At 43.3% G+C, this 16588-nt stretch overlaps 1 protein-coding gene across 18 annotated transcripts in view; it reads right to left on the bottom strand.

Moving 5' to 3' along the window:
• Positions 1-16588, bottom strand: part of ehbp1l1a (EH domain binding protein 1-like 1a) — a 31580-nt gene that overhangs the window by 4520 nt on the left and 10472 nt on the right. For 4 of the 18 annotated variants that reach the window (XM_054753979.1, XM_054753980.1, XM_054753982.1 and 1 more), the window contains 15 exons: positions 15606-15665; positions 15482-15539; positions 11526-11825; positions 9160-11439; positions 9021-9068; positions 6260-8757; positions 6140-6185; positions 5882-6067; positions 5330-5776; positions 3794-5122; positions 3609-3690; positions 3371-3537; positions 3247-3295; positions 2658-3170; positions 2548-2587 (listed from right to left, as the gene is read on the bottom strand). In XM_054753979.1, the coding sequence (XP_054609954.1) occupies positions 2548-2587; positions 2658-3170; positions 3247-3295; positions 3371-3537; positions 3609-3690; positions 3794-5122; positions 5330-5776; positions 5882-6067; positions 6140-6185; positions 6260-8757; positions 9021-9068; positions 9160-11439; positions 11526-11825; positions 15482-15539; positions 15606-15665 (8103 nt within the window). Of the gene's footprint in view, positions 1-2547; positions 2588-2657; positions 3171-3246; positions 3296-3370; positions 3538-3608; positions 3691-3793; positions 5123-5329; positions 5777-5881; positions 6197-6259; positions 8909-9020; positions 9069-9159; positions 11440-11525; positions 11826-15481; positions 15540-15605; positions 15666-15797; positions 16008-16588 lie in introns of those variants that run through there. The other 14 variants (XM_054753977.1, XM_054753978.1, XM_054753981.1 and 11 more) reach the window with 10 other exon arrangements.

Below are 16588 nucleotides of genomic sequence, written 5' to 3'. Positions count from 1 at the left end.
GAAGAGACAACATGGGTCCCCCCTCCAATGAGCTCACCACTCATGGGAGGGGCCAAAGGGGTCGGGTGCAGAGTGAGCTGGGTGACAGCCGAAGGCGGGGACCTTGGCGGTCCAATCCTCAGCTACAGAAACTAGCTCTAGGGACATGGAATGTCACCTCTCTGGTAGGGAAAGAGCCTGAGCTGGTGCATGAGGTTGAGAAGTTCCGGCTAGATATAGTCGGACTCACCTCAACGCACAGCAAGGGCTCTGGAACCAGTCCTCTTGAGAGGAGTTGGACCTTGTTCCACTCTGGCGTTGCCAGCAGTGAGAGGCGACGGGCAGGGGTGGCAATTCTTGTTGCGCCCCGGCTTGTGGCCGGCATGTTGGAGTTTAACCCGGTGAACGAGAGGGTAGTTTCCCTCCGCCTTCGAGTGGGGGGACGGATCCTGACTGTTGTTTGTGCTTATGCGCCAAACAGCAGTTCAGAATACCCACCTTTTTTGGAGTCTCTAGAGGAAGTACTGGAGAGTGCTCCCTCGGGTGATTCCCTTGTTCTGCTGGGGGACTTCAATGCTCACGTTGGCAGCGACAGTGAGACCTGGAGAGGCGTGATTGGGAGGAACGGCCCCCCTGATCTGAACCCGAGCGGTGCTTTGTTATTGGACTTCTGTGCTCGTCACAGATTGTCGATAACAAACACAATGTTCAAGCATAAGGGTGTCCACATGTGCACTTGGCACCAGGACACCCTAAGCCGCACTTCCATGATTGACTTTGTGGTCGTATCATCGGACTTGCGGCCATATGTTTTGGACACTCGGGTGAAGAGAGGGGCGGAGCTGTCAACTGATCACCACCTGGTGGTAAGTTGGCTCCGATGGTGGGGGAGGATGCCGGTCAGACCTGGCAGGCCCAAACGTATTGTGAGGGTCTGCTGGGAACGACTGGCAGAGTCCCCTGTCAGAAGGAGTTTCAACTCCCACCTCCGGGAGAGCTTCGACCATGTTCCAAGAGAGGTGGCGGACATTGAGTCTGAATGGGCCATGTTCCGTGCCTCTATTGTCGAGGCAGCTGATCGGAGCTGTGGCCGTAAAGTGGTTGGTGCCTGTCATGGCGGTAATCCCAGAACCCGTTGGTGGACACCAGTGGTGAGGGATGCCGTCAAGATAAGGCATCCGAAATCCATTGGCCAAACAATCGACGCTCGGAGTTGATGACTCCTGTCCATGCATTTTTTTTAATTGAGTGCGACAAACTCGTCCAAAGAAGTCCAAAGAAGGTTGTGAGTGAGAGCAACATTCCAAAGAGAGTGAGGACCACAACCGAATTCAAGAAAGAAGTCATTGCAAAGTTTGAAGATGGCGTCCATGTTTGCGAGCTAGCCAAGATATACTGGAAGACTTCATCAACAATAAGTACCATCCTGAAAAATAACAGCGCAATCAAGTGAGCTAATGTTGTGAAAGGATTAACAGTGTTAACAAAACAGAGACCACAAACCACCAAAGATGATGAGAACTTGTTGCTGGTGTGGATCAACGGTTAAGCGGGAGCTAGCAGGAGACACTGTTTCAGAGGCGAGGCTGGTGCATGCGGATCTAACAGAAAACGTCTGCAACGAGTGAGTCTGTTGATTAATTTAAGGCAAGCAGAGGCTGGTTCGAAGTTTTTTTATAAAAAGAACTGGTATACACAGTGTCGTGTTAGGCATAGCAAGTTTGCAAGTGCAGACAAATGTGCTGCCAAACTCCACCATCCCTGCCCTTTCTGGTTGTTGCTTGGCAAGGGTGTCCACTACAGGTAAAATGATGTTACATGCTAATTTCTCCATTTCATGTCATATTTGTTGCATTGTTTTTTAATTAGTGACGCTAACCAAGGCACCACTGTATCTGATCCCCTGCTGAATTTTTACTCTTACAAAGATATGAACATTACATAGCAGTTATAAATTAATTCACATTTGATAATATTTAACATTTGAAAATAAGTATTTGATCAACCAGCAAACATTTTGAGGATAACAATGGTCAATGGGCCTCGCTCTGGAGCTCCATGCAGGATTTCACCTCATGGGGGTGATTGTCAGAAAGGTGAGGGACAAGCCCAGAACTACAAGGGAGGAACTGGTTAATGGGAATTGGGGCCACAGTTATAAAAAAAACATTAGTAACACAGTTTGGTGTAACGTCAACTTGTTTGAAGGGAGAGAAATGATGAATAAGAGCTCAACAACACCATACCTCCTGTCAAACATGGAGGTGGAAACGTTCCTTTGGGGCTGTTTCTCTGACCAAAATCAGTCTTGAGATGTGTGCAAACCTGGCGACCAACTACAAGAAACATCTGACCTCTGTGCTTGCTAACGCGGGTTTCTTCACCAAGTACTAAGTCACATTTTGCTTTGGGATCAAATACTTATTTCACTCAATTGTGTCCCTCTCTGTACAATAAACCAACCATAAAAATGATTAACTGTTTAAACTGTATCTTCTTAAGGGGGTAAACATACAAAAACAGCATGGGATCACTGTTTTAAGAAGAGCAGAAAGTAAATCAAGTGACCTGTTGTGATGCTTCCACTGTTTTGTTGTCCTGTAGTAGCCTGTAAAGATGAAGAGGTCCTAAAGAGTGCCATTAAAGACTAATCATGAGAATTCTAAAAAGCATCCTACCATTGATGAGTCTGCGTCCTCCTCAGATGCGCTCCTCCTCTGAGACCTGCACTTCCTGAGCAGATCTGCGTCTCTAACATGAGAGAAAGTGGACTTGGATAGGAAGTGAATCCTTGGCGGTGCGACCGGTGACGGATCGTCACAGCCCCCAGACAACACTTGTGGGCATTTGCTTTTGAGCGTTGGAAGGACATCCATGTTGCTTTCACTGTCTTTGGCTGAGCTGGTGGAGCCGTTGGTCTCCAGAGTGATGCCCTCCTCCTGAAGCCTCTGGGCGCAGTAGCGTACGGTCGCCTCAGGGTCCTCTTGGCCCTCTCGCTCGGTCGTTAGCGCGTAGCTGGACTCACTGGCATCTTTGTCAATGTGAAGCACGCTTAGCTCCTGGCCCATGAAATGAGCGTGAATCTGGCTGAGGTACGTCATGACGATGAGACGGTCAGGCACTGGTAGCATGACCATATCGGAAGGCTCCATCAGCCTAGAAATTCCCAGCTCAGCAAAACCGTCAAAAGCCTGCCATGTGCACAAAAATACATTCCTCAAGTCCACATGTCAGTTTCCTCTAAATAAGCACATAAATGTGAATAACCTTTTTGTTGTTGTGCTTGATGTCATATGGGTCCAGTAGTTCATAATCACTGTAAAAAGGACAAAGATGATTTTAATAAACAGTTAAAAAGTCTACTTTGATTGAAGTGTGCTTGGATGCTTACATCTTCTCCGGGTGGAAGTGATGCAAGATGGCACAAAAAGCCAGACCATTCCTCCAGGAGGTGCTGAAGTTGGTGATCCTCAGCCCTTTGTGATCCTGAGTCACTTCCTCGCACCACTTCAGTAGAGACTGACTGGACTTCACCAAGCTTGGACTGCCACAAATTTTCTAGAACCCATTAGCAAAATTTATCAGGTGTGGAAAGTGTTGTTGATTCGCTCAATCTGGGATAGTCGTACTTCTGAAGAGGCCGAGCCATCTTGAGGTTTTGCGGGAGTTGATGTTTGTTGGGCCTTGCTGTCACCTGAGTGCAAACTGCTCCTAGAAAATAAAAACAATGTCATCAGTTCCACATTGCTTTAGAAAGGTGTGAATGATAGTTCCAAATCATGGAAGTAATGAAAGCACGCACTCTAATCCTTACCTGACAGCAGCAACATGTATAGACTCAAAGTCTTCGATCATCACTGCCTTCTCAGACTCAACTGACTCACTTTCTTGATGGTGTTGTACATGTAAGCTGTCGTCCTCAAAGAACGTAATTGAAGAGATCTTCATACTTGGCTTGCAGCGTTGGACCACAGCATCCACTGGGTATTCTTCTCTAAGCCCTTCTTTGTATATAAACACATTTTTTGGACCATGTAACGCTGATCCAACCACACTTGCTTGCTTTGTTGAAGCTTCAGAGACCTCTAAGGGACAGAAGATGTCTGTAGGTGGTGGGCGTTTCTTGGCTCGAGGCAGCGGAACAGGCAAGCGTAACTGGTCGTGTTGGTGAAGGTCAAAATGTTGTTCAGAGATGTCAGTGGCGCTGTCTGACAAGGAAAATAGTGTCGTCTCATCTGAAAATGAAGCACTGAGACGTTTCTTGACCCTTGGTTTCGGTACAGGAAATTTTGAGGCTCCTGGTGGACTGTCTTCTACTTGTAGTCTGCTTCTCCTCAAATGCACCATTGACACATCCTCTTTCCATGATAAGGTTTCATCACCTGCAGCCTGAGGTTTTCTTTGTTCTGCTGCTGTGATGTCATCGGAGAAAGCGGCACTAAGATATTTCCTGGCACGAGGCTTTGGGATGGGTTGACATTTCCTGCCAATTTGTTTAAGACCAATCTTTTTGATAATGGAGAAGGGTGCATGTTGTTCGACCTCAATCTGCTCTGGCAGTTCTGGTTTTAGTGTGATGCACTGAAGTTCCTTTGTTTCTGAAAAGGAAGGTCCTTGAGCATGGACAGATGGAGTCATCGCTTCCTTTTCTGTGTCTGCCTGTAGGGCATCAGATTCACAATCATCTTGTTTGATGTTTCCATGTGGAGTAGGAAGTGCCTCATTGTTGGAATGAGCTATTTCAGCGGTTACACTGTCTTTTCTTCTCACAGGCTTGCTTGGGACATGTTTCTGAGGCAACCTACCATCTACTCTTTCCAAATCAAATTGTTGATGGAAACTTTCATTCACATCTACAGGAAGGCTTCTACCAGAAGAAACAGAAACGTGTGTGGCAGGTTGTTTTGGCGTTATCGCACAAGACTGGATTTGAATAACCTCAGACAGTCCATCCAAATTCTTATTGTGGTCTGGCCCCTCTTGTTCACACACTCCTTGTCGAATATCTTCTACAGTTGTCTCCTTCTGAGAGACAACTGTACAAAAATTCTGATCATCAGAGGTTGCTTCTATGAGAATTTCAGTCAATAATTGACTTAATGGAGGATGTAGGGTGCTTTCATCACAACTTGCTTCTAGGGGCCTTAAGAACATGAGAGGAAACGTTTCAGGATTTTAGAGTCTACTTTGCATTGTTGTACCATGAAGGCATGCAACACAAGAAGGAAATAATCCAAATCACCAGGCCAGTCATTTTCCTGCTTGTATGACCTTTTGAGCACTACAAAAGCAAAACATCCTGAGCAACCATGCATTAGCTATAGGTGGAGCCATGTTTGTTAACACTCACCCTCCGTCCAGTTTGGACAATGTTGGAAGCTCCCTGGTAGTCTGGTGGCTGAGTAAGACGCTGCCAGTGGACACTGGTAAGTCCTGCTCACTTTTAGAACATTGATTTTCCGCATCTCTATCCTCCATTGACATCCCAGCCAAGTCTGCCTCAGTCAATGGAGGCCATTTCTTCATAGTCACACACATCAGAAATCCATCATCATTGTGTGCATTTGGTGATGGAGGAACAACTTGATCTTGTGGTTGCCCAGCAGAAGGACAGAGTATACAGTCCTCAAAGTGGTCATATCCAAGAACAAGCTCTTTCATGCTGCTTGTTGTATCCACACAACGCTGTGGTGACATATCATCATGTAAAGGCTTAACAGTCAAAGCCTTCAGTGGGAGAGGACTTTCATCCACAGCAGAGCCGGACGGACCCAACATTGACGCTACAGTTTCATAACTGTGGGAAATGTACATTTGGCTCTGTGAGACCTCTGTGGCCATGCGACAGACATCGATGAGCATGCAGCAGAGAATGAAGGCCTCATAAATCCAAGCCACTTACCCTTTATGGAGAACACCCACAATAGTTTGTACTAATCCCGAAGTATCATCTTCTCTGGCAGGTGAAGAAGATTGTGCCTGTTTTCCAATTAGTGTTCCTTCTAACTCCAGTACTTCCCAGCCTGAGACTCCCTCTGGCTCTGATGTGTCCAATTGTTTCTGCTGTGGTTTCGCTGCTATTGTGATGCTGAAGAGCCAAATAGAATGGACTTTCATTGATGTTCTGGCCATCACAGCATAACACATGCAGGAGACTTACCAGTTAGCATTGAATGAATGGCTTGCAGTGCCTCTCAATCTTTCCTCTGTTATAAAAGCAAAGAGTGTCACATTCAGGTAAAAGAGACCTGACCTTCATTCCAAACAGTAAATATCTCACCATATGCAACATTTTTAGCTTCTTTATGATATGACAGTTTTGCTTCCTCTCCACTTTCTTTCCTTGTTGAATCCAAGAGTGATTGACTGGGCCAGCCATGAATTCTGGTGTGATGTGGACTTGATGAAGCAAGAGATAACATGTGCTTCATTTCCTCATGTGTATATTCATGACTTCCTGGGACATAACTGGCAATGTAAATCCTCCTCTTCTCATTCTTCCGCTCAACAAACAAAAAGGAAGAGTTGTTGTGTGCTTGATCCAAAGTGTCAAAGGTAAGCATCCTTGCTGATGGGAATCCTGGCACGCAAGAAATGCATGGCGCAGATGTGTATAAACTAACCATGTGTGGTGTTTTGTTGACAACGTCAGCAGACGGAAAGCCAAGGACGCTGGTCTTTTTAGGGCATGATGTTAACATTCTCACCATGTTGTTCTTGCTGTGTTTGTGTCCAGCAAGTGCCAAAATGACTTCTGCCCTTTCCCTGTGAGCTGTGATCAGGATGGGCTTAGTTTCATTCACCCACCTTGTGACTGGGCTTGTAGTGATGGAGGCAAATCCTTTCACACATGAAGACTTTGGACAGCAAGCTTGCAAACTGATCATGTTGGTTTTGCTTTGAGGTGATGAGGGAAATCCTTGGATCCTGGAAGCTTGTGGGCAAGAAGGTGCCATGGCAAACATGTTGTTGGCTTTGTCTCTGTGAACTGGCACGCTGTTAATCTGCAACCGCATGTTCTTTTGCACTCTGTGCACCAATGAACCCTGCTCTAACACACATCGTTCTTCCTTGTGATCTTCAACTGAGGAGAATCCAAAAATGGTGGAAAGTAGCGGGCACAGAGGAAGGAGGTTTACTATATTTGGTCCAGAATGCACAACAGTGGGATGTGGATTAGATGGAAGGCCAGTTATACATGATGCTTTAGGACAGGTAGGAGCAAGGAAAACCATATTTTTCATTTGCCTCTTGTAGTTACTTGTCATATCACGTATGAAGGCCTTCTTGGGTGTCCTCGTTAGCAACGCTTCCTTTACTATCAGCCACCCGTTGCTGTCATCTACATCCACAGATGCAAATCCAGCTATGTTTGAAACATGGGAGCACAGTGTGTAGAGGCTGATCATATTAGGTGCACAATAAGCATCTGGTGGATTTGGATGAGAGGGGAATCCTGGTGCCCGTGCCTCATGTGGACAGGATGGCACAAGGGAATACATTGTTTTCATAGCTCGTTTGTCTTTGGGAAAGATTCCCATGGACAGCACCTTTTTCCCACACATTCTTGAATTAAAGAGTGTCTCTTTGATAATCATGCACTCTTCTGGTTGATCAAATGATGGAAATCCTGCTATTGCTGAAGTTTTTGGGCATGATCTTGCAAGACTAACCATGCTTGAGTCAGTCAGTGCAGCTTGTTGCGCGGAAGGAAAACCGGGAATGCAGGAACGTTTTGGGCAACACAGAAGAAGAGAAATCTCTCCTTTCAGATGTTTGAGCAAGTTGCTGTCATCTAGTAATAAGCCCGACTCCACTTGCTTTCTTCTGTTCCATAAAGAATGACTCATTCCTATTGTGTCCCAGTCTTTGCTGTTTGCTTCGAGCAAAGACGGACAACCAGCCACACTGGAGGTAGACGCACAGGATGGAAAAAGGTTGACTGCACTAGAGCCATTAAAGATGACTGTCCGTGTAACAGCAGATGGAATTCCCAGAATACAAGCTTGTTTTGGACAAGCTGGGGTTAGTAATGCCATCGCTTCCATTACATCCTTTACAGGAATATCTTTCATCATTAGAGTCCTGGTGGTCTTCTCCAAAAGTGCCTCTGTCTGAGATAACCAACATCTATCATTGGCCTGACAAATAGATGCTGTGCCAGCAACAGAGGACACTATTGGGCAACAGGGATAAAGAACTACCATTCTTCTATGTTGTGTTATGTATGGGAATCCAGGATGTCTGGCCTCTGCAGGACAAGTTTGCAACAGTGAAACCATCCCTTTATTCTTCTCAATGTCCTTGAACATATATGGCTGAAATACTTCTTGATTGTGTTTCTTAGATGGTTTCTTCCAATGCTGCCACTCTCTGATTGGCCACTCTTTGTCATTAAAGCCAAGCTTTGATGGCATGCCAGAGATCACTGTTGTATTGGGATAAGCCCCCAAGAGAATAGCTTGTTGGTACTCCAAGTAGGAAACATTTGGAGTCAGCTCCATTTGTTCAGTAACATCTGATTTAAATATATTTGTATCTTCCTTTGAGGAATTAAGGATCACTTCTTCATCAGTGCGAGATAGAAATGGAAGTGCATGAACCATTTCTTCATTAATCTCCATTCTTCTGTTGACTGTAGATGCCTTTGCTAGATGCTCACATAGAGGATATTCGTCTTGCATCTTCTGTCCACAACTACTTATGTGACTGGATGGCAGCACTGATGTACCGGCCTCTACCTGGCATGATGCCTGCAGTGAAACCCTGTGGTCATCTCTAAGGATCAGGAAAATATAGGTTACAGTCAAAGTAGAAGGAGGACATCATTGTGATTAGTGGATTAGAGCATTTCCAGTGTGCAGTTCTTCCTTGTATTTTAGGTTCCAAGACAAGCAATGACAAGCACGTCAGAGTCCAATCAATGTTAACATGGATATGAACATTGAGATGCTTCCCACACACAACTGTCAAAGCTTAATTGATTTCGTGCAAACATGTAAGTAAGTGGGAGTGCATCACACCATTGCCATACAACCCACCTGTCTGTGGCACTGACCAACAACATGTCAGTGGTTAAAGGTGGCATTCTGAAAACGAAATATGAAAAAACATTTTTTTTTTTAAAAAACAAAAAAAAATTGACATCAGGTATCAGGCCAACATGATGAAGTAACTCACCCTGCTTTTAGAGCAGTTACTTCTTCCTCAACTTGCACCGTGATCAAACTGTGTTCACCTTTAATTGTCCCCAAAGATGATTTAATGTCAGTTCTGATTGGCAGCTCCTCTTGTACTAAACAGTGCACACATGTTGATGGCATTCCCAAGACAGAAGCTTTCTTTGAACAAGATGGCACCATATTGACCATATTTGGAAGTGTTTCCTTTGACGGTCTCATCCAGTCAGGATTATGTTGGAGGGAAAGGATTGTCTTGTATGTATTTTTAGGAGGAGAATTTTGCAGTTTCATCAACATTCCCCAGACAGTGGAGATGTTGTGATTGGCAATGGTGAGGTCTTTCGATGGGAACCCCGCAATATGTGAGCGTGTGGGGCAACATGGCAGCATGTCCACCATGCTCTGACTGTGTTGACGCACTGCAGAGGGGAATCCAAAGCTGCGTGCTTCTCGGGGACAGGATGGCAGCATACGGAGCATAATTTCTGCATTCTTGGAAAACATATTATCCAGTGGAAAATTTGGAGAGACGAATGTAAACCTCCTACTGACTTCTTTTTTACAAAGCGTCCCCAAATCCACACGCCAGCTGTCATATTCTTCTATTGTAATTTCCTTTGCTGACAAACCTGGAATTTTAGTATGTTTTGGGAAAGTTTTAATAGATTTAAACATGTTGGGAGTATCCTCTTGTCCTTTGCCAACCTTAAAGGGAATTCCATAAACAGTGGAGTGTTTGGGACAAGGAGGTAACATAGATACCATCACTGCAAGGAGTGCCTTGTCTTTTAAAGATATCTTACACTTGAGTATTGATGAAATCCTTCCTGGCTTTTCTGATGGTTTGTCCCAGAGTGAACTCTTATCAGCATTCCATTCAGACCCACTGTGGCCTCTGGAGGGAATCCCACTGACTCTGGAATGTTTTGGATATGTTGGAAGCAGACTGATCATAGTTGATGTCCGATGTGCTTTGTGCCAATGCAGTGATGGGAAGCCAGCTGAGGTGGCTTCCAGTGGGCAGGAAGACACAATGCAAACCATCTCTCTAACCAAGTCACCTTCAACAATATTAGTGTCTTCCAAAGGTGATGTAAGCGCATGCTTTCGTGATGGCAATGGCAGAAAGCTGTCCTTTGCCCACTCCAGTTTGGTGCCAATTCTAGTCGGCATTCCAGGAACTCTAGATTCCTTGGCACAACTGGGCAAAGCATTGACCATGGCTGCTTCTTGAGATGCCAATGTTGCTCTGTGAGCTGATGGGAATCCAAGCACTCTGGCCTTGTGAGGGCACGAGGGCAACAGCTTGGCATTATTTTGGTATGAAGATGCCACCACTTTGCAGCTAGGGGTCACCACACTTTCCTTCCTTGAGAACTTCTCACACAAAATATTATTATCCAAACTCCAAGCTTCGCTTTCTACATGTAGGGATGGATCCTTGGAAGGAAAACCAATGATGTTGCTTTTTCTTGGGCAAATAGCCACAAAGTTAGCCATGCTAGCATTCTGACGTGGGGCAGAAGGTAGACCATAGCTGCAAGCCTTGTTAGGACAAGAAGATAACATGTGAACCATGGATGTGTCTGCTTCTTTCAGGGTCTCATGTGAATGTTCCAGACAAAATTGAGGTCTCCTTGGTTTGTGTGAAATTGATTTGTTCAAATGTAGCCAGCCATCTTCTTGTCTGCTGACACTCTGTCTACATGGCATGCCTGCAATCACTGTGCCCTCTGGGCACACAGGGTGAAGACTGACCATATTGGAATTGCTTGCAGCAATGCTTGTATTACTTGTTGGCAACGTGGCCACCATCAGTTTGATCATATTGATGTCACTCACACAGTCTGAATAGATGACCAATGGCAGTCTCTTGCTGGGTAATGGCTGGACCAATACACTCTTATCAGCAGCAGTCCAAGATACAACAGCTTCCTCTGACTGATGAATAGATGGAATGCCAGGAACGTTTGAATATTGAAGGAAACTTGGGTGCAATTGTACCATATTTTGCTCTTTCACTGTCACTTCAGGCTGTACTTTGGCTGCGATATCAGAGAGAGAACCAAGTTCTATCTTGGATATATACATATGTGCTTTCTTTGTGCTTTCAGGAAAACTTCCACATCCTTTCTTTTGCATAGACTCTGTTCTAATTTCTCCTTGTAAAAATGGGATTGTTGCTGGCTCCAACTTGGAGTCAAATTCTGAAAGACTCTCTGTTTTGGACACAACATCTGGTAGCACCATTGGCAAAGTAGAGGTCTTGTTCTCATCTCTGAAGAATTAGGATACCAGAGAATAAGGTTTTGTCAAAGAAAGATGAAGAAGGTTCAATGGATGAATCTTTTGCAAGGCACTTACCCCAAAGCATCTATTTTATGGTCCCCTCCGATCCTCCCTGTCCACTTTGCATCAACGACTGACATGGTTTGGGGCATGTACAACATTGGAGGAGGGTGGGGATTAGGTGAGTGAACATTCCCTAATTTAATGGACATCTTTGACACATGGCTTTGTGCTTTGACATGAATGTCAGGGCATGTCTTGTGTGGTCTTGATTCTTCACGATCCAGCTGCGGTTTGGGCATCTCAAAATACTTTAAATCTTGAACTAAGTGTGCTTTGGGGCTAAGGGGCAGAAGAGAGGCCATGCTCTCAGGTCTGAAGGACAAACAAATAGAAAAGTGGGAGGCTCAATATTTATCATTCCACACACCATCATCACTGTGACAGCTGCATCCATGCTGGTGCATCAAGCCAAAGCTGCACATCCAAACAGGCGACACCTTTGTCACGTTACCAACACGAAAGCTCATGAATCCAGTACAAACAACATAAATGCAAATAAGAGGCTTCTCTTACTTGGCATTCTTTTTCCAGACTACAACTCAAGTCAAGAACATGCAAACAATAAAATATCCCAAAAATAAAAAAATAAAAAAAGAGCATTTCTATCTAAACTGATCAACCCCTTGAGTGACAGAAATGAATTATTTTCATACAACACATTTGAATGTTTTTATCTTTTTTTGTAATTTTTACATTTTTGCTTGTATTTTTAAATTTATACATTAGATTTATTTATTTATACATTATATATATTATGGTGATTAAAGCATTAATTTCAATTAATTAATTAGAGTCATATTCAGTGAGTTATGTTTTTTAATTATGTTCATCAAATGTTGAATCTCTAACTTAACTCTACTGTTTCTGTATGCGAGTTGCCTTTTAAAAAAAAAATCAGTTTTTTATAGAGCTCAGGATGTCACGTGACTAGTTTTGTTTACAGCGCCATGTTGGCAGGCCATGTAGCAGCTAAAATGAATGGCATCAGCGTCATCTTCAAGTGTTCTGAATTTACAGCGCATTTTAATCACACGGATATTTAGCGATACAACATAAAACTAGGTTAAATATAATCGACTCATATAATGCACTTGCTGTGCTTTTTACGTTTTTTGAGTCGGCAAAAACAAAGGACAAAATTCCAGACCTACTTTGTCCGAACATACACAACTAACCAGGAGAATCTTTGAAAGTCTACAAAAGTCTGAATTTGTTATGAAACTTCAACTTTGGTGTCAACCGGCTAAAAACAGCGTCATCATCACTGGAAAGATAAGTGTATCCTAGCGTTAGCATATAGCAACAGGTAGTGGGTAACTAACCGAATTCTAGTTTATTAGCCGTTCTTAGATTTGAATTCAAATTTTGAATTTATAGGTGCATAATTCCCAAAGATTGATTGACCCTCAATTAAAGCAATGAGTGGAGTTGTTTTAAGAGCCTACTGCAACTACACTGCTGGACTTGGAGAGTCTTAGAGAGCTGTGTTGTTTAGTGTATGGCAACATAATAGTGGAAGAGAGGAAGCACGTTTTATGGCCGAAATCCACATATATGTCATCTTTCGGAGTCTTTGGGAATGTGGTAAAAAGCTATTTCCTTCCCATCTCGCCATTTGTTGTGGCATCCTGGCACACAAAAGGTATCTACAATAGCTTAAAAGACTGTGAAAGACACATAGAAACTAACAAGCGTACCGCGTCACAGCCTGCCAACATGAATTTCCGAGTTGCGGAAAGTCATATCCCGGAGCTCTATGCATTGGGCTACTTGAATTGTTGGGAGATGAAAAACAACAGACCCAGTCACACTCTCAAGTGGACATTGATTGGCTGTTATTGTGTTTGGGCTTGTTAAGCATAAACTGATAGACTCCCAATGCAGGGGAGGGCAGGGTAAGAAGCGGTGAGGAGACGTGAAAAAGGAGGAGCATGTGAACAGAATGTATTGTAAACGGCTTGGACTGTATCTGTTCAAGTCTGTTAAAAACAATAAATGACTTTATAAAGCCACTTTTTTTTTGTTATATATCGATCTTCTGATCTGCCACAATAATGTAATTAATATATATGATAAATACCTCAAAGTGAGGGCTTTTCTCAGCAATTTTTAGGTGAGATTTAAAAAAAAAAATCAATGAATTACAGATCCTAATTAATTAAAATCTGAATTTTTTATTCAGCAATATCATATATATACTAATTTTAAGACCAGTTGAAATTGGTTGAAAATGCAAAAAGAAGAAATGGGAGTGAGACAACAAATTTTTGAGTAGGCAATTTACTGCAAACAACCATTAAATCAGGCAGGGATGACTTTCAATATTAATACAGACCTGCAAACATGTATGAATGTGTCGTATTCAGCATGCAATTTGACTCTTGAATATGCTTGTATGCTTCACTGCTCTCCATTTTGTTGCATTTCGCTGTTTTCAGTTTCAAGTTCAGTATGTACAGTGCAGATAAATAAATAGATATCAGTTTCTCAATAGTATTTCAAATCAGGGGGGCACAAAAACATTTCTGTCCCCCAGTGGGGGCATGACAGAATATAACTAAGAACCACTGCATTAAACTGAAATAGGCTGTTCATCAGCTAACCAAAGGTTTAAGACTAGGGATGCTCCGATCAGGGTTTTATGCTGCTGATTCCGATACCTATCACCAAAGACTGAAATCGGTCGATACCAATACCAATCACATGGATTAATTATACATTTTTCAATTTATTTATGATAAGTGGTATTGGCCAGGGGTGCTGTATAAAGGGAAAAGTCCAATTCCAAGGTTCCTTGACTGTCAGGGGGGCCAAAAAATAGGTGATTACTCATAAAATGAGTAATGAATTAATAAGGGGGTTGGGGGGAAACAAGAAAATTTTTTTCTTGGGATCCAGAATTCCTGGCAGCACCGCTGCTACTGGCTATATGATATGAAAAAAGGAAGAATAAAATCACTTTAATTTCGATAAAAACATATTTTACTTACTTTTTGAAGACAACTCATGAAACTTCTAGTGGATGAGACGTCTTCTTTTTGGCAAACCTGGTATCTTCCACCGCTGATAAAGGCTGCTCTCGTCCGATTAATTCAATTGTTTTTCGGGTTATTAGCTTAGCCGTCTGACAGTCACACACATACGGGTGAGTGTTAGCCACATGACTGCGTTAGCTGCTGTTTGATGTGAGTTGCCATGAGCCTCCAAAACTCACCATACTCTGTCTAGCGTTATTCTTCAAATGCCATATTAAAGCTTTTTAACATGCTAACCTCCGCAAGATAGTTTTCATGGCATGCGTTAGCAGTTCGGTTCGACACGGCAGACATGATTGTTTTTGTTTTGGATGAAAGTGGGAGGACGACACTGCCCAAGACGTTAGTTTGGGAAAGATATTACACTGCACAATAGGGTTGCTGCAAACTACAATAGTGCTAGCCACAGGTGATCGGCTTTTGTTATCGGCATACAGTATGCTGATCACGCACATTTTTTACAGAAATTGTCCGATACTGATCGGTGGCCGATCTATCGGAGCATCCCTATTTAAGACCACAACTAAAAAAATAAACGAAATCCCCTTAAAATATAAATACAATTCTCAAAAATGTACTCAGTAATGAGTAGCTGAGCCATTCTTGTTAATCACCTCGAAAATTGGTTTGGGCATGCTGGATGGCTTCACGGAGGGCATCCACTGTTTGGAACTGATCACACAGACCATATAAGGATTGTGGATGATGGGCAAAAAAAAAAAAAAAAAGAGCAACATTCCCAAGAGCCTCCTGGAAACACTGGCATCAAGCATGCCCAAACCAATTTTTGAGGTGATTCAAATTCTTGCAATTTTTCAACTGTTCAGTGTGTTGGTCAGTGAAGGGTAACATATTTCATAATAAGCTCAGAGCTTTGCATCAAAACCTGTCACTTGGACCTGGCAGAAAGATCCCAACATAACTTTGACTCACCCTGCTGATGCCTTGACAACATGGACTTCAAATGGAGCAGGAATTCTGGGATCAGGACCTGAATGAAATCAAGTCAGTCATTTATTCCTGGAAAGTCTTACAGACTGTTTTGCACAATGCTTACTTGTGGGTGTGGTGGACTGGTTGTCTTCCTCACTCAGCGTGCTCAACTGTCTCTTCAAGTCTGCAGAGAAGACAAAGCGTTCACATGAGAACTTCTACTTATCCATTCTCTTCATGTCACTATTTATATACACCAACAGCACACTGCTAAAGAGGACACCGTGTTCCAATGTTTTCCTTCTTTATTGTGTACCTGCATCTTGGGCACTGGGAAAGACTGTGGCACTTTGAGATAAATGAAGCTGAGCAGGAGCAGGAGAAGAAACAAAAGAAGAACTTATAGAAGGACAGAAGGGGGTGTCGACAACGGCGGCGGGTGGTGGGCTTCTACAGCAAGGCACACATCCAGAATCCCCCTCGTGTTGTTGCTGAAGAGGCAGACTGACAGGTGGACAGGATGAAGCTGACAGGGAGGAAATGTGGTATGACGGACTGGAAATGTACGGTAGGAATTTCATGACCTCAAATGCTTGGATTTGAGCCCACTTTTTGGCAAAATGTGACTGCTCTGCAAAGTGATCATAAGGATCGCTTTAAGGATCACAGGGCGGACCCAACAGTCTAGTATTGTACCATTGCACCCCTACAACATACAGTGCCCTCCAGAAATATTGGAAGAGTGAGATCAATTTCTTTATTTTTGTTGTAGACTGAAAACATTTGGGTTTGACATCAGAAGATGAATATGAGACCCAAGAGCAAAATTTCAGATTTTATTTCCAGGTATTTACGTCTGGATCGGATGCACCACTTAAAAGATAGGAGTTTTTATTTGAACATCCCCCATTTTTTATGTGAGTAAAAGTATTGGAACACGTAACTGACAGGTGTGTTTTGTTGTCTGGGAATGTCCTATTACATTGCTTATTTGATCGATCAATAACACTGAATATCTAAGCTCTGTTTCAGATTGGGTAGGATAGGCTTTGCCTGTGTCGACTGCATTTAGAAGCGAAAACAACATACAAATCAGAGAGCTGTCTA

The sequence above is a fragment of the Dunckerocampus dactyliophorus genome, chromosome 15, assembly GCF_027744805.1.
Source record: "Dunckerocampus dactyliophorus isolate RoL2022-P2 chromosome 15, RoL_Ddac_1.1, whole genome shotgun sequence".
Taxonomy (NCBI): domain Eukaryota; kingdom Metazoa; phylum Chordata; class Actinopteri; order Syngnathiformes; family Syngnathidae; genus Dunckerocampus; species Dunckerocampus dactyliophorus.
The sequence above is the reverse complement of the archived record's forward strand: the minus strand, read 5'-3'. Positions and strand labels throughout refer to the sequence as shown.